Raw genomic sequence first — 22,419 nt, 5'->3', positions numbered from 1 at the left:
GGTTCCGCTTGACAATAGCCCAGTATTTCTCAATTGGGCCGAGTTCTGGCGTGTTGGGAGGGTTCTTGTCCTTGGGAACCACCTGCACGTTGTTGGCGGCGTACCACTCCATGGCCTTTTTACCGTAATGGCAAGATGCCAAATCCGGCCAAAACAGTACGGAACAACCGTGTTTCTTCAGGAAAGGCAGCAGACGTTTATTCAAACACTCTTTCACGTAAATTTCTTGGTTGACAGCTATGAAAATGCTGCTTTTCAAGCCACAGGTACAGATGGCTTGCCAAACCAGATATTTCTTTGCGAACTTTGACAGTTTTATGTGCTTGAAAATATCTGCTACCTGTCCCGGAAGCTGCTTGTAATCGGCTTTGACGTAGGTTTCGTCGTCCATTACCACGCAGTCAAACTTCGTCAGCATCGTTGTGTACGGCCTCCGGGATCGCGCTTTGGCCGTAGTATTTTGTTTATCATCGCGATTTGGAGTCACTACCTTCTTGTAAGTCGATAGTCCGGCTCGTTTTTTGGCTCGATGCACGGTTGTAGACGATACACCCAGCTTATTTGCGGCATCTCGGAGAGAGAGGTTAGGGTTTCGCTTGAAACTACCGGCAACTCTCTTTGTCGTCTCAGCGGCTTCCGGTTTTCGATTTCCCCCGATCCAGACTTCCTGGCTGTCGACAAACGTTCCCCAAACACTTTAATTACATTTGTAATGGTTGATGTGTCAACTTTTAGCTATTTTGCCAGCTTTGCGTGCGAGTAGCTCGGATTTTCGCGATGCGCGAGCAAAATTTTGATACGCTGCTCTTCTTGCTTGGACGGCATTTTGACAACTGAAGAGTGAATTCCAAAATCAAAATAGGAGCAACATTCTACACACACACACACCTTCAAAATGAGGGGTGTTCAGGTTTTTTAAATGCAAAATTGAAAGAAATACGTCAAGTTTATTTTGACCAAATTTTGACCGTATCACCCTTGAGATACCCCTTAGAAAAAAACAAAATCAGCTGTTTTCCGTTTTGTATGCGAACGAAGACTAGAATTCGGATAGCAGAAATATGCTGTTATTTTTCTCTTTTTGAGATATCATCACAATGAGCACACATTGTAGCTTTTACCTCCTACGAAAATGTTGTGTAGCTACGCCAATGTTTAATTTACAAGTGTGACAAATAAAAATTCAAAATAAAATAATTTTATACCAAAAATTTTGAAATTTTCAATTTGCTTTAAATTTATGACAGAAAAGTATCGAAATAAATTGTCCTCATAATTGATGGTAAGAATTACTTCAATTATTCTTACTAATCGTAACACATTTCCTAATATTTCGAAACATACATCGATACATTTCCAGATTTTCTATATTTTAAATTTGACTGACAATCAAAGTTTCAATATGGCGACTGACATCTTTGTTTTTGTAATACTAAAACTACCTTATTAAATCTGCCTTGGGGAAAGCAATTCAAACAAATTCTTTAGTATTAAATGTAGAAATATATCCATTTTTTATTGTTTTCTCTTTTCAGATTTCGGGAGAAGGATCTTTGTAAATTTGTTCCACTTTGTTGTTCATTTCATATATTAATATCATTATTATTTTTAAATACTCTAGCTAGTATTACAGTGAGTAAAATTAAAGTAATGTAAGTATTATACATATTATTGTCTTAGCATAAAAACTAAATCATTAATTTTATTATTGCTGCTCACAAAGTATTGTCTCGGTGCTATAACATAAGATATGTACAAGTAATATTAATTATAAATATAGTTAAGTAGTACGTACTAGCACGATTATGACTGATTTGAAAAAGAAAATATGATATAAAAACAAAATCTAAATTTTTAGTATAAATTACAGTCTTAGGAAGCGAAACCTTTTACATGAGTAGAGAACAAATAAATCAGGATTATCGAAGACAAACTCATTTGAATGCGTACATAGATAATTAACCGTGTATATACTTACATAAGTAATAGATCGCCATTTGCAAGTAGTTTTGCAGTGCAATGAAAGAAATTCAATTTCAACAAATTAAATTTGTTATAAAATATAAAACTGTATTCCCAAGGATGAATTCATCATCTTGCCGTCTTATAAAATATTTAAATTTTATTCATATTCATAAAAACTACATTTTAGCTAATCAATTTCTTCTATCTATTTTAATATATTGTTTGCATTTGTTTTAAACATTTTAATTTTCAGGGAACTCATTGTATGTAAATATTGAAATAATTGTCGAAATAATAAAGTGCAAAGTCTATCTTGCAATCAGAAAATGCAACTTTAATGATGTAATTCCATAAGCTGCACATCCATTTTCAAAACGGATTGTACTTTTTTTAATAGTTTCTTTCAATATTCGAAAAATTTTCGAATTGGAATGTTAATTTAAGCCAAAATCAATGTATGCCCACATGACCATAGTATTTCGAAATAAAATAGAGTTCGCATTGTTCGAAAAAAGTTCTAATACACTAATAGAAAAATAATAATAATAATAATAATAAATAATAATAAATAATAATAATAAATAATAATAATAATAATAATAATAATAATAATAAAATAATAATATATTAACGAAATGTGCCGTTAAAAGTCAGCCAATGAAACAAATTCGTTAATACAACGAAATTTTTCGAATTTTCTGTAAATCAACGTAACGTTTCGTACTATTAACGAATATTTTCATTCTGTTAATGAAATTGTTTCGTTATATCAGTGAAAATTTTTCGTTGGCTGAATTTTAATGAAATTTTCTTTGTGTGTATAGTAAAAATTTTGAGAATTCGTTGTATCTGTTTTTGTTTTTATTATTATTGACAAAACATTCGATAATAATATTAGTCCAATAATGTCGCTATCCAACTTGTCAGTCAAATCCCACACGTTGATCGTACCATAATTTATGTTCGACGAAATAATCGACGAATTGTTCGTCTAGAACGAAACTAAAATAACTTTAGATTTATTTCATACATTCTTTATCCTCATCATATCCTCATCCTTTAAAACTTACTATCGAAAATAAAAACAATTGTTATTCGACAGACACTAGTTCTCAAGATATAAATTAGTGATTTTTACTATTCGTTCGTCTCGAGGCGAACGAAAATTCTACGAGATTATGAGATTAGTTGCACAAGCAATTCATATCTTCTTAGAGAAATTTTTGCAAATAGCCAACTGATATTGAATGATTGTAGGTGGAAAGGTCAATATTTTGGTACAAAATACAAAAAATATAAATAATTTTTTCTGCTTTAAATAAATATTTTTAATTAGTTAATGGCAAGAATTTGAGGCGACACTAAATTTTGGCCTCCGGCAGCAAAGCAGCTTTACATTTGCTATTCTAAAATGAAACCAAAATGAGGTTATCCGATTAGTTGTACAGTTGTCAGATTAGTTGTACAGCCAATCTTATACGGCGTTCTCGCCAAGCATGTTTTAATTTGGACTAAACATACTCTTTTCAAAATATATGTCAAGTTATTGAAATAAATTTCATAGAAAAAACGAATAAACAAAGGCTTTGAAGAACATGGGATGTGAATATAACTTAAAAAAATCACTTTGCGGTCACGGTATTTATTTGAACAAACATAGCATATATTTGAAATTAGAGTAAATTTCGAGGAATTTCGAGTTTCTATGGCAACTGTCAAGGTAAAACTGCTCAACTCGGTGTAAACCATGATACAATGATTGTAAGGTAGCCAAAAATAACAAAAACATAAAAGCAGCTCATCATAACGTCAAACTAAATGTCGGTAAAAAGTAAATAAACAAATACAAAAATGTTTGTTTTGATTTTGTGTTGCTCATGAGAAATGTTTTTTTTTTTGGTATGGAAATACATTGTGAGTGAAAATATTCAAACGCGTGCAATAATTTTGGAATTTCTGTATCCAGTTATGCCCACTGTTTGGGGCATGTACTCGCCCAGTAACGCTGTTGTTGAACTAAGGGTTGAATTACACACCATGCGTCAATCCGTGCGTTGATGGAAGGGTTGATTTTTTTCTGTTTGCGGCAGACTATTTGAGCTTTTGATTTCAAAGAGAAATTTCAACTCTTCAATCGTCGGACGCATTGTACGCATTGAACGCATGGTATGTAATTCTACCTTAACTCCTTCCAATTTTGATCGGCTTGGGGATCAAGGTGATGCCATTTGGATTGTTGAATTGTTGGCGTGGCCATTGTCAGAGTCTAGCAAAAAAATGGCCAACAGACAACACTTTTGCATTTTTCGTTGAATTTTGTTTTTCCGAATTTCAAATAAAATTTAAATTTAAGACGTTAATTACAACAACATAATTTAAAAATGTCAACAATATTTTTGACATTATGATGAGCCGTTCAAAGTCACCTGACGGAATAAGGCTATCTTATAATCATTGTATCATGGGTGTGAACGATAAAAAGTTTTGGGAAAAGAACAGAGAAAAATTATTTGTCGATTCGAGCATTACTAAAATTACGACGGTTGTTCGATGAGTACTTAGCCTACAACAGTCTGCTTTTCCCTTGTTGTAAATGGCACACTGGAAAAATTCCTTTTTCTCGAAGCCTCAAAATAAGCCTCCGGCGGTGTCACAAAACTAAATCGCATGGCCACATCGGGTAAAATCAGGTACTATATTCGGTTTTCCCACCAAAACTTTGGAAAAGTTTAAAAACATTGATTGTGTACAATTTTATCTTTTAAAATTAATTGTTTCAAAAAAATAACCGTGGGAAGAAACTGTTCTCGAATCTACCAATCTTACATTAAATTACAAATCAAACATTAATTGGTCATTTTTCTTATTACCATAGAACATAAAAGGGATGGATGTCTCAAGTTACTTCACAGCATACCGAAGATGTCATTTCTTAAAAAAAAATATTTTCTCAAAGGAAACCGAAACTTTTTACTAAAGTGAGATAATAATTTACTAAAGTCAGACAAATTTGTACTCAATTTTTTAATAAAAGAAACTACTTTTTATTTGTTTTGAGATAATTAAAAGATGCCAACCCATGTGATGTCTTAAATGTCACAAAATGTTCAACAAATGTCACATTTCTTGCTCTGGATTAGTGAAATTATACCCACCTCAATTTACATCAAATTTTTGCCAATCCTAGTAAAATTTTTCGATTTCGAACAGGCCCAAAGAATATAATATTCTGTATAATATATAATATTCAGGCCCAAAGAATATAATATCCATGCATATTTAAATGCAAATTGAGTGATTTGAACAGTAACTCTATTTATACAAAGAGATAGTAATGCCCTGTTTCTGTATATCGAACGATAACTTTATTTCGTATTTCGAAAACCAAGTCACTTCATATTTTGTTGTCGTGTTGGAAACGAACGTATACCATAGGTATCAATAAAAAAGTGAAAACATTGCTAACATTTGGCTGAATTCTTAGGCCAAAAGTTTGCTAATCAATGTATTCTCATACAAACGAACAAACTTTCAAAAATACAGAACCCCAAATTGATTCGAATACGAGTTACTACTTTTCTAACGACTGGGTCTTCGTTCGACATACCGAAACAGGGTTTAAGTGAACCGTATTGAGTGCAATGTAATGTGATCTTCGAATGGCATTTCGAAAATATATTGGTGTGTATTTAGAAATAGCTTCCAATCTATTCCACAATGACATCCTTTAAAGAAAAAAACAGTTGGAAATGCGTCGATTTATTCTCAAACATATTGCTCGATACACAAACTGTCTGAAAAGGGGGGTTTCAGGACTGGTAACAATAACTCGGTACAACTTGTGAAACACGTTCGTCGGGTGCAGTTTCCTCTTTCAGCCCTTCTTTAATTTTCGGTGAATACTTGGGGACCATGTTACGTGGGCTGTCCCTACTCGCGGAAAATGTAGTGGGAAAAGTGCCCAACATTTTGTGGAGGATATAACCGAAGTTTTTTACACGCCCAACATTCGAAAACAATAAAATGGTTGAAACCAAGCGTTATCAATGTACTCTTTTGACAACCCTCTTATGGGCAAAAAATTTCATAATGCGCTTTACAGACTATCAGTCATTCCGGACGACAGTGCTCGCGTCGAACATATTCTATATATTGTGCACATTATAAGTTAAGTCCGAAGGCATAATCGATACTGCCGCATGTTTATGGGGTCGATAACACATTTACCGTTCATTTAGTCATCGCCGACAAGTCGTGTCCATCCAAGATTCCTTAAGCGGACCTTAGACGGTCGGATAAACCCTACGACAGAGGTTCGTCTATTTGTTGTGTGTTCGTTCAAGATTTGCCCTTACACTGCTCGAACAAATATGATGACAACGTGGAAAAATAAGATGAAGCATAAACATAAACAATGAAGATGTATGAAGAGTTATGGGTAAGGCAATTTTTACTGAACAAATTAAAGAAAATAATAAAAATCCGGATATATATGACAAAACATTGATTCCGGAAGTATTCCTTTCATAAATTACAAATTACTTGATGGATTTCAAAATACTCCTCGCCTGGTTTTCCACTGAATGGAAGTGGAATTTTTCTACGTTTTTGCCACAATTCTTGTTTAGAATTATATATTTTTTTTCAATTTCTAGCCAGAATTGAGGATCCCTCGTTAATTTCATTGCAGAAATGCCTGTTTTTATTGTGAAAATAAATTTGTTTTTGATAATGTTTGGCGAACATCCCCTTACACCCAATGATTTGTGCCACCCAACCAGAAAAAATCAAAGTTGTTTTGATTTTTTCCCAACACGTCCCCGAAACACGCGAACATGACCCTAAACTAGCGGATTTGTGGCCGCAACGTGTTGTGTCGCAGGGTTTATCCGACCGTATAAGGTGCATTAGATGTGCATTCTAGCTTGCGAAATTTAACGTTACCGAAAATTTCGTTACCATAAATAGAAATGCATTTCATATGGGAAGGAAAAAATTTCCAAGTGGTGCATACGAGCCTTTAATGTAAGTACTATGTTCGGGTTTCGAGTTGAAAACCACTTTATTTTCGCGATTACTTTTCCTTGAATAATCAAAATTGTAAATGAAAACAAACATATTCCCGTAAAGTCTTGCCGAAATCTAGAGGAACAAGAAGTTGCGTTTCAATTGAGTTAATTTATCTGCTTTATATTGAATGTTTTTAATAGAGTAATCGCGAAAATTTCAACGCGAAAATCAAACATAATACTGACCTATAGGTGTAATAAAAAGGTAACATCTCTGAAACATATGGCTCTAATTCTCCAAACGTCATGTTGATCTTCTATTATTAAAAAAAAAAACGAGAAAGGTGACAGAAGTGGTTAATGGTAATGGTAGATATTTAAACAAAAATATAGAAAAATTTTGCAAAACGATGGTCTGTTACTGCTTAAATGCTTTTCGAAGGCCGGGAAACCGGTTGTCAGAGAACAACATTTCTAGAACTGACACTAACTGTCTGATTTATATCAAGGGTGTGGACAAAGGGAAACATTTAAAATTTGCCGAATTTTGTATGCATATCACAACATTATTTTAATTGTTTTTCTATGCCTAATTCCTAGCATTACACAAAATTGCATATTTCACAAACATTAAAACCACAATTATATTTTTGCGCATATGGTTATGGTTTTTGCTTATGGGTCGTTCGATTTAATTGTAAAATCTGCAGAATCCTATCAATAACAAAATATCTTCCATATAGAACATGAAATAGTATTACATCATAAATTCGAGCGGAACTATTATAATATGTATGCATGTATATATACATACGTAGTAGATATAAATACTAGGACACAAAAATAACTAAGTTCATTTACATTTACGAAATGAGCCATTTAAATTTAATAAGCAAATGTAAAAACAAAAAAACATAAGGCCAAATAAAAATTATGATTTAATCATATACATATATAATTATATGCATACCTATACATACAGCTCTGTCTATTATAATAAAACAAATGTACTAAATAAAAATTCTCGATGTTTAAAAGCATTACAGATTATTTTTTCTAGAAGCTTTAGGTAAGTAAAATTTTATAGATATGAAGTACTACCACAAATGCCTTATGTTAGGTCATAGTGGTAGACCAGCTTCTTGCAGGCTAACTTTGTAGAAAATTCAGTCCATCTCTCAGAAAAAGTAAACGAATGTTTCTATAGCCCATTTAACTTTATTCTAAATTATGAAAATTTATTGATTTTAGTTAAATTTTACTAGTATTTGCTTACTTTAATGGCATGAACGAAATGTGTATAAGAAACAAACTTGTATACTGTAACGACCCTCACTCCAGATCCTATCTACCATTGACCCTTGCTACCATTTATTCCGGCCATGCTCAGTGGATGGAGGTCGTTACATAAAAATAAATGGCGCCCAACGAGGGGCTGTATCAGTGGAGAAAAACAACAAATCATTTTTTTAACCATGTTTTGACCGATTGCAAAATGGCAGTGGTCATTCTGTCTATTGATACTTCCCCAGTTTAACGACGGATGGAAATCAAAATTTTAAATATGCATCATAATTGGATTCTTGATCGAATCAGAGATGGTTTGGTTAAAAGCCAAATTAGGATGGGTATTTTAAGTAGCTCTCACTCTCAAAAGCCTGAGAATTTTGAATCTGATGGATCGTTTGAAAATATGAGTTTTGGAAAAGAAAATTTTAGTAATTAGAGTTGGATCAGGTCAATAGACTTCGAATTTTTAAGAACTGAAGTGCGGACATTTACCTCTAATGAACTGATCAACTACTTTTTTTTCGTTTTCGCATTAAGGAAGGTAGGATAGTGAGAAAAAACTAAAAGTAGAAAGCATTCTTTACGCAATGATCTTCTAGAGAAAAAAATTGTATTAGGAATTTGAAAAGTTTTTTTCCCTTAAAATTTCTAATATTTGGCTAAGACAATTATAAAAAAATAAATAAATAAATAAAAATGGCAACAAATCAGAGCGACAATACTTTAACTAATAGAGATGAGGAAGCGGCTGGAGATTCGGAGCGATAAAACAGACGACAGACGAGAGAGACTACTAGAATTCAATCCATGATTAATGATTCGGTTGCTAGTTTAAGAGGAGAACTACTGGATGCTTTATCCCAACAGTTTAGAGAGCTTATGACTGATGTGAGATATTCGCGTTCAAATAATGGTGCATCGGCGGGGGCTAACCCTTCCGATACGCCTGCCAATATTCGTGAGGAACCTCTAAACACAGACAAAGTTTTAAATATTATTAGAAATTGGCGTATAAGATATTCAGGTCATTCGGATAAATGTCGGTTGAGGAATTTATTTATCGTGTCAATATTTTAGCGACCAATACTCTACAAGGAGATTTTCAATTACTTTGCAAGCATGCACACACGTTATTCGAAGGAAAAGCCCTTGAGTGGTATTGGGGATTTCACCGACGAAATTTTGATTTAGATTGGGAATCTTTAACTTCTGCGTTAACCCAGCGTTATAAAGAGGATTACAGTGACTATGACATCATGGACTCTATACGTAAGTGGCGACAAGGACCGTAAGAGAGCATAGATGAATATTTAGACATTGTATTGGCTATGGCAGACAAACTGAATACCCCTATTCGCGACTCAGAAATGTGCGAAGTAGTGATGAGGTATTTGCGCCCGGAAGTAAGACACGAGCTCTTGCACTTCAACATAACAACAATAAGTGTACTAAGAAGATAAGTCCGAAAGCACGAAAAGTTTATGCGGGAGTTACAAGAGAAAGATAATAGGCTAATAGGAAAAACAAAAGTATCGGAAATATATTTTGAAGAAGAAGACGGCTCGGATAAGGTAAATAATGCGTATACTGAAATGTTGGAATTTTCTTACGGTTGTGGTTTGGTTGACAATTACAAGCCAACATGTCCACGATGCAACTCCAAGGTTTCGGGAAACGGGAAAATGGATGTCCGCAGGAAATATTTTCTTAACTACGCAAAATTTAATCGTAAATAATAACAAAGACGCGTCGAAGGATACTGAAAGAAAAAAAATAGTTTTATCTCCTTGTTAAAATACAAAAAAAAACGGAGATCTGTATATGATGAACTGGAAATTTTTGTAATATAGCGCAACCAGTATCAAAAAGTAACTTTAAAAAAATATATAGTCCAGAAGCTGAATATAGATGCTAAATCTTCGAAATTTCGAAAATTGTTGTATAAAAAAAAAAAAAACTTTAAGACGACGCTGATTGTGGATACTAAACAAAATTAGAATAATGAACAGAATGAATTTCTAATCGGTTGTCGTCACTTTCGAAATTGAAGATCGGAGCGTAGGGAATGCTAGCAGGGCTGACAAAAATTAATACGGTCGGCATGGAGGGGCGAGCTTTCCGATCGAGATATCATTAACATCGAGATATCTCAACATCGATATCCTTCCACACTTCTTTAATGCGCAACCATTGGTCGTTCTTTATTTTGTTACCTTTAAATTTTATTGATATTGTAACCGACTGAGATCTATTTACCAGGACAAGAACAACCCTCATCCACTGAGCATGGACGGAATAAATGGTAGCAAGGGTCAATGGTAGATAGGATCTGGAGTGAGGGTCGTTACATAAAAATAAATAAGAAACCGTTATAATACAAATGAAGCATACAATTTTACTAAATTCCATTTTTTTTAATTATTGAATCTTATAATGTGCTTCTCGTGAACTTCGTGTAGGGCTAAAAACATATTCGTGCCTGTTCTGGTACACAGAGTTGTTCTGGACTACACTTTACACCGTCACAGATCTGAAAAATATACACGAACATTTTTCTGTGGGCCAAGTGTACAGCTTTCATATGCAAAGTTAGAAGATTTTTAACACAAATATATAACATATTTCGAAACTTTATGTGTTTTTTATATAGTATTTTGCACATTTTATTGGTCAAGATCAGTTGAATATGCCACGGGATAATTATTTTATGGTTCCTGTCTGCAAATAAAATGTATTGCAGGAAAATCAGTTGTTTATATTTTGTGATCAGAAATTCCTAAAAGTTTTCTCACTAACGCTCACGCTTGATATTGTTTGGGTGGACTCACGTACACTCACGAAAAGAAAATTTTTACGCACGCACGAAAATGTCGTGACTCACGAAAAATACCATGACCCACGAAAAATTTCGAGACTCACGAATAATTTTATGAGTAATTTAAATTAGCGACGTGTCCGAAAACATGAGCATGAAGAAAATTGAGAGTGTTGTTAAATACTTAATATCCCAAATTTGTAAATGAAATTAACTCGTAAGTGTTTTATGTCCGTGGGCGGGATTATTTTCGTGAGTGTATTTTCAGAAATTCGTTACTCACGCACACTCACGAAGAAATTATTTTCGTGACTCACGCTCACGCACGACATTTGGTTTGTTAATCACGCTCACACACACTCACGCCGTAGCCAATTTTAAAGAGTATTATTTTTTTCCAATTTAACAAAAAGTATTAATTAAATTGTATCATGTTTCAATCAGGAAAATATTTTAGTTAAAATTATTTAAAATAATTCTACATTTTCTTTCATGGTGTGTTTGAGTGATTATGACACCAGAGAACTTCTTATCTGTTACCCGATTCTATGTTTAGCTCAATGAGAAGGAACCTCATTATTATGGATTAGTCCGAAAGGCATATTACCAGCAATATTGAGATGAGATAAATCATAGTTGAATGACAAGGGAACTAACTGAGTCATAACGGCGTGTCACTAGCATTACAGAGATGAGATAAATCACAGTTGTAAAACTTTTAGTTCCAAAAACATTAATAGCGTGCTTAACATAACATTTTCCAGCTCCATTATGTAAGAAATATTTGTACTGCCGCACGACATGTAGTTAGGAATTCACAGTATCGACCATTCACGAAATGGAAAGCCATACTTATGAACAACGTTTATAACTTCTCGCTCACGCACAATTTGCGACAACTTTTGCGATTCACGATTCATGAAAATTCAGGAAAATTTTGACTCGCGACAAATCTCATGACGCGCTGCCATTACTCATGAGTAAGGAACATTTTCATAAATCACGACAGAACCATTAGCAAAATTAAAAAATGGTTCACTAGCGAACAAACCAACAATTGACGCTATTTAACTCTTGAACGTGATAAAACCCGTGAATGTGATTGGAATCGGTGAACGTGAATTTTTTTGATGAGCACACGTTCACAAACAGAATAGGATTTTCACTCACGGCCGACATATTTTTGTTGTCAAATTGCTAAAAAGTCATTAGTATGCTGAAAATTTCTGCTGATCCGAATAAAATTATAAATCCACCCCGGTCTATATGACAGGGAATTACTAAGGCAGTAGACCCAAAACAGTCACAGAGTACACATTGGAACTCTAGAAAACCATTTACCGTGCTAGACCCATACTTTTCGTTTATCGAACCAAGCGCGTATACGACAAGTATTGACGTAGCATTAAATTTGAAATAAAAAAATTAAGTGCAAGAAATCAATTTCCATAAACGGGAAAATTTAATTTTTTTATTGTTGCCTAAAATTTAACATTGTTTCATTAAGAAAATTAAGTTTTTCAATTAAATAATAACGAAACACTAATAACGAAAAACAACAAAAAAATTACAAACATGTGTGGAACTAGCACCGTCAATGCATCACTTGGTGTGACCCATGCCAATTTCCCCTCTTCCTAGATGTATTATCTTTGGTACACATTGAACCTCTAGAAAACTTCGAACATTAAAAAACAATCAGTAGATTTTCATTATGAAATAACACTTGTAAACACGTTGTCCTCTTAAAGGTGGATACTACCATAAGTTCGAGTTTAGCCGCTAAAATCACATATAAATCAGTAAAAGCGTATAAAATTATATCTCTTTGATGCAAATTTTATTATAACTTGATGGGAAATAGCCCAAAGCATAACGTTTATATTCTTTAAAATGGACTATTAAAGAAAAGCAACCCTGCCAACATTTTTTGAATTTGACGGCACTACTGAGAATCTCCACCACGTCGAAAACAATCGTATACGACATCAAAAACTCGTCGGAAAAGCGCCGTCACTATTGAGAAGTTGTACCACGCCAAGTTACTACAAAAAAGTTTCCCATCAGTGCAATTATTAGGTGCCTTTTTAGATCAATTTAGAACGACGCCAATAAGATCCCCTGCAAACTATCAGAAAAAGTGCATTTTAAGGTAGTTGTAAAAGAATCGTTGTGGTCAAGTAAAACACGATTGTGTAGATGTTTATTAATTTGATTAAACATTTATAAAGTCTTATAAATATAACATTTTTCCGTTTATCTCTTCACATTTAAAATAACTTTTTTCATTAATAAAATAATGTTGTGGATTTACACGTAGCAAGTTACATGTTGCAGCGTCTATCAGTCGTTTGTTTATTCTCGATGGAGGCAGCGTGTCTGGAAAAATATCTATAAAAAACAATCACTTTATTCCATTTGGAAAGTCGGAAATTGTTCACCATATACCTTTCACAATTTAAGAGTAATAACTATGTTTTCAGCACTTTATTTTCGTTTTTATTTAAATAAATAATAATAAGTTAGTTGCGCTTGGTGTTTCACAAAATATAAAATGGCTCTTCTAACAGTAGTGATGGCAAAATATCTGAAAAAACAATCACTTTACTCTATTTGGAAATTCACAAATTATTCACCAATATACCTTTCACAATTTTAAGCATACCCTGCCAGCATTTCAAAGTTCCATTTCATCCTCATCGCTACCACAGACTCGTAAATGTCACCACAACCATCGCGAACTGTGATGGGGGAAGCATATCAAAAAGTACAAAATGTACATGAAAGTATTTTGCCATCACTACTGTTAGAAGAGCCATTTTATTTTTTGTGAAACGCCAAGCGCAACCAGCTTGTTATATTTTATTTAAATAAAAACGAAAATAAAGTTCTGAAAACATAGATATTACGCTTAAAATTGTGAAAGGTATATGGTGAACAATTTTCGACTTTCCAAATAGAATAAGGTGATCGTTTTTCAAATATTTTTCCAGGCACGCTGTCTCCATCGAAAATAAACAAACTGGCTGATAGACGCTGCAATATGTAACTTGCTACTTAAAACTCAAGATCATTCTTTTATTAATGCAAAAAATTATGTTAAATGTGATGAGATAAACCGAAAAATGTTATATTTATAAGAAATTATAAATGTTTAATCAAATCAATAAACATCTACACAATCAAATACAAACAAACAATCTACACAAACAAAAACTGCAAGGTTTTTATTTATTTTATAAGCAATCTTCATGTTTTGGAAAAAATTGGACTTTAAATTTAGTAAAAAGTCTAGCGTTGTACATAGTTTGCTATAATTGGCGATGGTTGGATTTTTAGTATTGCCCTGCCAACATTTTTTGAATTTGACGGCGCTTCTCAGAATCCCCACCACGTCGAAAACAGTCGAATACGATATCCAAAACTCGCCGGAAAAGTGCCGTCACTATTGAGAAGTTGTACCACGAATATAAAATGGTTCTTCTAACAATACCCTGCCAACATTTTTTGAATTTGACGGCGCTTCTGAGTGACATTTACGAGTTGTAGTGACATTTACGAGTCTGTGGTAGCGATGATGATGAAATGGAACTTTGAAATGCTAGCAGGGTCTATTATTAATGAAAAAATTATGTTAAATGTGATGTGATAGTCGTATAAATGTTATATTTATAAGAATTTATATATGCTTAATGAAATTAATAAACATCTAAACAGTCGTGTTTTACTTGACCACAATGATTCTTTTACAACTATCTTAAAATGAACTTTTTCTAATAGTTTGAAGGAGCTCTGGTTGGCGTCCTTACAAATTTATCTACAAAGGCACCTACTAATTGCACTCATGCAATGCTTTTTATACACTTCACCACTACTGTGGTACAGGGTATAATAAGTTTGTGCATTTGTATGTAACGCCAAGAAATATTGGTCATAGACCCATCTTTTAGTATACCGATCGGCTTAGAATTAAATTCTGAGTCGATTTAGCTATGTCCGTCTGTCTGTCTGTCCGTCCGTCTGTCTGTATATGTAATTTTGTGCACAAAGTACAGCTCGCAATTTAAGTCCGATCGTCCTCAAATTTGGCATAGGGCCGTTTCTTGGGACAGAGACAATCGCTATTGGTTTTGGAAAAAATCGGTTCAGATTTAGATATAGCTGCCATATATATTTATCCCCGATGTGGTCATAGTTAGCGTGTTTATCAACCGATTTTCTTGAAATACCGTACATCCAAATATTTTATGAATCTCGAAAATCTTGCAAAATATCAGCCAAATCGGTTCAGATTTAGATATAGCTCTCATATATATCTTTCGTCCGATTTAGACTCATATGACCACAGAGGCCAAAGTTTACTACCGATCTTCGTGAAATTTTGCACAGAGGGTCGAATTGACATTCTACCAATGCTTGGTAAATTTGATTGAAATCGCTTCAAATTTAGATATAGCTCCCATATATATCTTTCGTCCGATTTGAACTTATATGGTCACAAAAGCCAGAGTTTTGCCGTGATTTGCTTCAAATTTTGCATAAGGGGTACGTTTAATAGTATCGCTAAGTGTGTCAAATTTTGTTAAAATCGGTTCAGATTTAGATATAGCTCACATATATATCTTTCGCCCGATTTGGACTTATATGGTCTCAAAAGCCAGAGTTTTGCCCTGACTTACTTCAAATTTTGCACAAGCGGTACTTTTAACGATACTATTGTATGTGCTAAATATGGTCAAAATCTATTCAGATTTAGATATAGCTCCCTTATATATCTTTCGTCCGATTTGAACTTATATGGCCTCAAAATCCAGGGTTTTGCCGTGATTTGCTTCAAATTTCATACAAGGAGTACGTTTAGTAGTATTGGTAATTGTGCCAAATTTGGTTGGAAGCGGTTAGATATGGCTCTCATATATATCTTCCGTCCGATTTAAATTTTAATTCTAGAGATTTTGTAGAAGTAAAAAAATTGTCTCCTTTATATAGCTTCCAACAAATGTGAAGTAGTTGAGATGGTAACACAAATTTTGGCCTGCATAGGGGTGAAGGGTATAATACAGTCGGCCCCGCCCGACTTTAGACTTTACTTACTTGTTTGTAGTAACTTGGCGTGGTACAAATAGTGACGGCGCTTTTCCGACGGATTTTAGATATCGTATACGACTGTCTTCGACGTGGTGGGGATTCTCAGAAGCGCCGTCAAATTCAAAAATGTTTGCAGGGAATAAGCTAGTTGCGCTTGGTGTTTCACAAAATATAAAATGGCTCTTGTTACAATAGTGACGGCAAAATACTTTATGTACATTTACTACTTTGTGATACGTTTGCCCCAGTTGGCGATTGTTGTAGTGTCACCTACGAGTCTGTGGTAGCGATGAGGATGAAATGGAACTTTGAAATGCTGGGAAGGTAGTGACGGAAAAATACTTTCATATACATTTTGTACTTATGATACGTTTCCCCATCACAGTTGGCGATTGTTGTAGTGTCACTTACGAGTCCTGTGGTAGCGATGAGAATGAAATGGAACTTTGAAATGCTGGCAGGGTACATAAATCTAAAGCAGAACTGGCATATATGCCTAAATTATTACCATACGGGCTCAAATCGATACCGTTATCGGCTAAACTCGAACTTAATACCCACCGTAAGGTTTTACTGATTCTACCGCGTACTCTTGGTGTGAACCGGATATAAGAAATGCACATAAACAGTCGCTATGGTTGTGTTTAGTCCGTTAGACGATTGTACGCCGGTGGCTACATTGTTTATGAAGCCGTTGTCACAATTTTAACTTGGCTCTGTTATTCTTCTCGTGTCTACATATTATTGATTGTGTTTAAGATTTAATAATTTTTGCAAGTAAATATGTCTGGTTTTGACGATAATCCCTTTGGAGAACCAAATGTTGACAACCCATTTGCGGTAAGAATAAACAAATGTTCAATCAATTATCTCTGTACCGAATAAAGTTGCTAATAATTGTACATACGGTATATATGTCATGTATATGTTATTGACTCACTTTTTCATTATCTCGATTTGGCGACATGAATGAATGTATACTAAGGAATGCATTATTCCCGTATGGATAAATTAATGTATTTTGTAATGATATGTCGTATTCGTAGGATCCGGCTATTCAACAAGCAACACGCACAACAACAAATGTCCAAAATTCTCTGGAGGATTATAATCCATTCGAGCAGGAACAATCGAAGCCACAGTTACAGATAAATTCTTCAATAAATTCTAATGCAGCTGTTGTTCAGCCGCTTTCACAAAACATTAACATTCCAGTACAACAACAACGCGCTCCTACAGCGGCGCCTAACACAAGCATCCAAATAACAACAGAGGAATTACAGGTATGTAATTTAATATTTAGCACAGTCTAATATTTTCTTATTTATGCGTTGCGTTATCAAAAAGTGTCTGCTTTTACAAGAAAAAAAAAAGAAAAAGATCATTGTACTTTTTAAGGCTTCTTTCATGACGTGGCTTTGACTAAAATATCTATTTTAATAAATGCTATATAAAGAAGTAGGCCATGTTCATATCTGCTCAAATCTCATTTTTAGATCTAATTCTATCTAATCTGTTCCTCCCATTTTTGCTCGCAATTGCAAAAAGTAGCATAAACAAAAACAAACAGAAAAAAATTGTTTTTATTGAAAATTACTTTTTATGTGTTGGTTGTAATGAAAGATCTGATTTTTTTATATCTGATGAATTTTATACTGTAATGGAGTTGATATAATTTGGTACAGTGGTATCTTTTGAATTACAGGTAGACCAACAATGTAATCATATCTATGTGCATGGTAATTAGATAAAGTCTGAGTTTACCATTTTTAAGTGTTACTCAGATTTTAGTTGGAATATTGCAACCAATGAGATTTCAAAAAAGATACATATTGAGTCCGTGTATAGATTGGGTTATCCAATCATTTAAATTCAAATTCCTAATTAGATGTCACATTGGTCTAGATCTAATTAGATCATCATGAATTCGATGGTTATAAATAATAATGGTTCATATATATTATTCTATATACTATCTAATCGTATCGCCAATTGCTAATATTATATACTTGGATACGACCTTGAATGATGCAATATCTGGAGCTTGCACCTCCAGATAAAATTGTTAGCAAGGGTTATGGAAACGGTACATAGTGTGCAAAGTGTGAGAGAACAACTTTACCATTTTTTTTATTATCAGCTATGCAACCGGCTTTCAAAGTCTCATTGGTTGGTAATTTCCAACCTCTTCAGGGATGGATTTTTTTTTTTTATTGAAATAAACTAAGACTTAAAAAGTCTTTTGTTATATTTTTGATTATTTTCTTTTTTTATGTGTAAAAAGCGACGACATGGTAACACCACTACATGATGATAGAAACATTAAACACATATTTAAAATAATTACAAAACTAAATTAAAATATCACAGAAGTTTTTCCCTATACCAAATTCACATTACTCTTCCAAAATTCACTTTAACTAGTTTACAACTGTCATTTCTTTGCGATCAAAGAAGGTTGAACATAAATATTTTTTATGCATTATTTATTTAAATTACGCTTCTCATAACTAAGTTAGGAATTTAATCGTTTGCCATCTAAATAGATCGTTTATTTTTCAGCACCAATTTTCTTTCATATTTAATAACAATGGTACGTTTAAAAATTTCGAAGAAAAGGGGACAAAATCTATTGACTCTTTTAGGTTATCCGCGGTTGAAATACGAAATGTAAGAACATAAATGAAAACATTTTATTTTAAAAGATTCGATTGTTGTGTTGTCATACCAAACACCGACAACACAACAATCGAAACGTTTAAAATAAACTTATTAGATTTTTTACAAGCTTATGTTTTTCATCGACTAAACCAAAACAACTCTACTTAGTATGTGAGGATATTAAATACAAAATATAAAAACCGCCGAAAAAGTAGGCCGTACCAAGCCTAACATAAAAATGTTAACTGTTGTTTTAAAATTCTGTGGAAGTGTACAAATAATGGATAATATTAAATTTATTTGTTTTTATTATTTCAGCGTCGGCAAGAGGAATTGGATAGAAAAGCTGCTGAATTAGACAGGCGAGAGCAACAACTACATGGCAATGTTCCACAATTGAATAACTGGCCGCCTTTACCGGATAATTTTTGCGTTAAGCCATGTTTTTATCAGGACTTTAATTTAGAAATACCTCCAGAATTTCAAAGACTTGTGAAACATTTGTATTATACATGGATGTGTACGTAATCTTCAAGAGCCGTATAACATTAATGAGTCATTGGTTCATAACTATTTTTTTTATTATTTATTGCGTCTAAAATGTATAATAATTATAATTGTTGTTTTTTGCAGTCTATACTTTAACGATGTGTGTTAATATCATAGGTGGCCTCACTATTCTCCTATATAGTGGAGACTTTACAAATTTCGGTCTCTCTATATTCTACACATTATTATTTACACCTGCATCGTACATATGTTGGTAGGTTACGAGTCATCATAAAATAAATATGAGATTTGCTATAATGTTTTTTTTTCTTTTTAATGTCAGGTTCCGGCCAGCATACAAAGCATTTCGTAATGACTCAAGCTTCAACTTTATGGTATTCTTTTTTGTTTACTTCTTCCAAACACTGTTCTCGGTTTTCCAAGCTATTGGATTTCCCAAGACTGGATATTGTGGTTTCATTGTGGCCATATCGCAGTTCAACTCTTCGGCAGCTGGTATTATAGTTGGTCTATTGTTGCTATGCATTGCCTTCTGTTTTGCTATCACTGCTGCCGCAAATATAATGATGATAACCAAGGTAAGACAATATCTTAAAAGCGAAAGATATTCATGGTTAGAGGTTTTTCGAGATCTCTTAAACCTAATACAATTTGTTACTATTGTATAAATTCGCACTTTTTTGTCACAAAAAAAATGCTAGATATATTAATCTATTGTTTTGGTGCTCTGCTGTTTGTTCTTTTATGTTAAATTAGCATTGAATCGGCTGTGAAACTCTCTAGAGAACTGCTGTAGTGCAACAGTTAGCATTCTCGCTAATCATCACAAAATCTCATCATGGGTTATATTTCTGTTTTGGAGTAATTCCAAAATATTTTTCACATTATATGGAATTTTTTTGCTTCATATTTTAGGAAATTTATTTTATAAAATTTACAAAATTCCGGAGAAATTTCTTAAATGTAAGGATATTTTTATATAAATATATTATCTGGAGCTTCAATATTTTTTCATTGAATTTGGAATGTAGGTTGTTGAAGATAAAAATTGTGATTTAAAGAAAGAATTTTTAAAATAATGGGAAATTTAAATCTGGATTATTGACAAAAAAGCATCAGAATTACGTTATTACGTATTGAGAACAACGAAATACTACGGTTTGTCATGAGGTCTGTGATAATAATGAACGAGCACCTAGGAACGAAGGAAGATGGTGTAAGCAGAGCATTTGTTGGGTATAAGCTGAACTTTTGCGTACTACCTTTATTATTGTCCAGCATTCAGAGTACGGCGCAGTTTAGAATAGGGAATTTGATAAGTATACGGTGTTCCATGAATGGGTACGATTATAAGGGCAATGTAGAGCTCGCAAAAAGTCAAATACTGACATAGGTATATGTTAGCCGATACGAGACAGGGAATATTGGATTCTAGTTTCAACCTCAGCTAAACTATTTATGATGTCTGGTGTTTTCTCTTTCAGATTCATTCAATATACCGCAGTTCTGGGGCTAGCATGGCTAAAGCTCAAGCCGAATTTGCCACGGAATTTATGCGTAATCAGCATGTTCAACAAGCTACAACTTCTGCAGTCAACACTGCAATAAACTCTCAATTTAATAACCGTCGGTATTAATGGAAAAAATCTAGGTCCGCATGCATTGAACGAGAATTGGGCCGCACCCAGAAACCTTATATTGCAGATTTAGAGACGCCTTGCAATCAATACAATAAATAAATAATAATAATGAAAATGAAATTAATTTCATAAATTATATCTCGATAACAAAAAAAAAAAAAAATAATTAAGATTATAAATATGTGGATGGTTGCGTAGACTCAGTTAAAATACATGCTTTATCTGTTTTGAATTTTATATACCCATGTAAAAATTGAGAAATGTAAATAAATATGATTAGATAGTTGGCCTTTTTAAATCTAACAAGATACACATATATAATATGAAATATAATGACATGTATTCCCATATATGGCGAGATCTACCCTCTGGCTAGATATAATTAAGTATCCGAACTTCGATCAGGGCCAATATTTTTCAGGTCTGATTAGATTTAGTTCCATTTCATTCGATCTCTCAATTTTTACTCGGGTCTTACGTGTATTCACTATGCTAATATAAATTTATCTTTGCAATTGAAATATTCACCCATCAGAAACAATTAAAGATATAGTGATATAAGTAAGTGTTCTGATTGATATATCACTATTACTTTCATATACTAACACACTACATGTATACACATGCATTTCACATTACTTTTAAAGGCTTAAAGAGAAATGGTTGGAAGCATGGGTAAATGTGAACGTCCAATACCTTATATTAATAAGTATATATACATATATATATTAAATTCAAGTTTTTATCATCCATATGTAATATTTCCAAACATTCTAAAAGAATCTAATGTCTAGTAACGTCATATTATTCTCCCCATATATCACCGTTCCTAAACAGTAATTTCAGAAAATAATTGATTTTATTATTACTTTAGTTATTATTTTTTGTTACCTACATATATATACGTGTGTATTATTATGTAATAAACTACTATTAAATAATATATGAATTTGTGATATTTTATTGGTGGAACAAAACATGGACTAAAAGGAGGGTAATACATAAAAGGTTTCTAGTCGAATCTTAATAAAGGCTGGATGGCTATAACTTATACATCAATTGAATAAAATTAAAAATTAATATATGCCTATGAGGAAGCATTGGGCTAGCTCACAACAAACAGCAGTGTTAGCTGAAATAGTTGTTTTAGTTTCAGCAAACATTCATTAGTTGGGACGGCAAACATTTTTACTGCAAAAATAGCAAACAAATACTGCTGAATTAGCAACCATGTTTTCTAAAATTTTTTTAACAAACATCGCTGCTGAAATATCAAACTGCATTATTTGAAATAGCTACATTTTTTTCTGCTATAACAACTACAAATGTTTATTGTCCTAGCAAAAAACTAGAATTCCATACAAAACCTAATTCCATACAAACCTAAAGCGGTATTTGCAGTTGTGTTTTAGTGCTAACACAGCCGTGTTAAACATAAACG

The 22,419-nt window shown here is 33.2% G+C and overlaps 2 protein-coding genes and 1 long non-coding RNA gene across 4 annotated transcripts in view; all 3 read left to right on the top strand.

The window, feature by feature from the left end:
- Positions 1-2,297, top strand: part of Socs16D (Suppressor of Cytokine Signaling at 16D) — a 63,465-nt gene extending 61,168 nt beyond the window's left edge. For both annotated transcript variants that reach the window (XM_075299051.1, XM_075299050.1), the window contains exon 10: positions 1,536-2,297. In XM_075299051.1, the coding sequence (XP_075155166.1) occupies positions 1,536-1,559 (24 nt within the window). In that variant the 3' untranslated portion in view covers positions 1,560-2,297. The remainder of the gene's footprint in view (positions 1-1,535) is intronic.
- An 11,441-nt stretch (positions 2,298-13,738) lies between these two features.
- On the top strand, positions 13,739-14,295 carry LOC142231733 (uncharacterized). Its single transcript, XR_012720889.1, has 2 exons — positions 13,739-14,005; positions 14,073-14,295. It is a non-coding gene; the product is annotated as an uncharacterized LOC142231733 (long non-coding RNA).
- Positions 14,296-16,851: 2,556 nt separating this feature from the next.
- On the top strand, positions 16,852-21,921 carry Scamp (secretory carrier membrane protein). Its single transcript, XM_075299349.1, has 6 exons — positions 16,852-17,007; positions 17,214-17,450; positions 19,147-19,348; positions 19,462-19,591; positions 19,661-19,916; positions 20,823-21,921. Exons 1-6 carry the CDS (start codon positions 16,951-16,953, stop codon positions 20,973-20,975), a joined length of 1,035 nt encoding a protein of 344 aa, XP_075155464.1. The 5' UTR covers positions 16,852-16,950; the 3' UTR covers positions 20,976-21,921.
- Positions 21,922-22,419: the final 498 nt, after the last annotated feature.

The sequence above is a fragment of the Haematobia irritans genome, chromosome 3 (assembly GCF_050003625.1).
Source record: "Haematobia irritans isolate KBUSLIRL chromosome 3, ASM5000362v1, whole genome shotgun sequence".
NCBI lineage: Eukaryota > Metazoa > Arthropoda > Insecta > Diptera > Muscidae > Haematobia > Haematobia irritans.
The sequence above is the reverse complement of the archived record's forward strand: the minus strand, read 5'-3'. Positions and strand labels throughout refer to the sequence as shown.

What these genes read in the sequence shown, in the direction of transcription:
- Scamp (XM_075299349.1), top strand. Translation starts at nt 16,951, where the DNA reads ATGTCTGGTTTTGACGATAATCCCTTTGGAGAACCAAATGTTGACAAC. An exon ending in CCTGCATCGTACATATGTTG is followed by an intron (nt 19,592 to 19,660) that starts GTAGGTTACGAG and finishes TTTTAATGTCAG; the next exon opens with GTTCCGGCCAGCATACAAAG. An exon ending in ATATAATGATGATAACCAAG is followed by an intron (nt 19,917 to 20,822) that starts GTAAGACAATAT and finishes TTTCTCTTTCAG; the next exon opens with ATTCATTCAATATACCGCAG.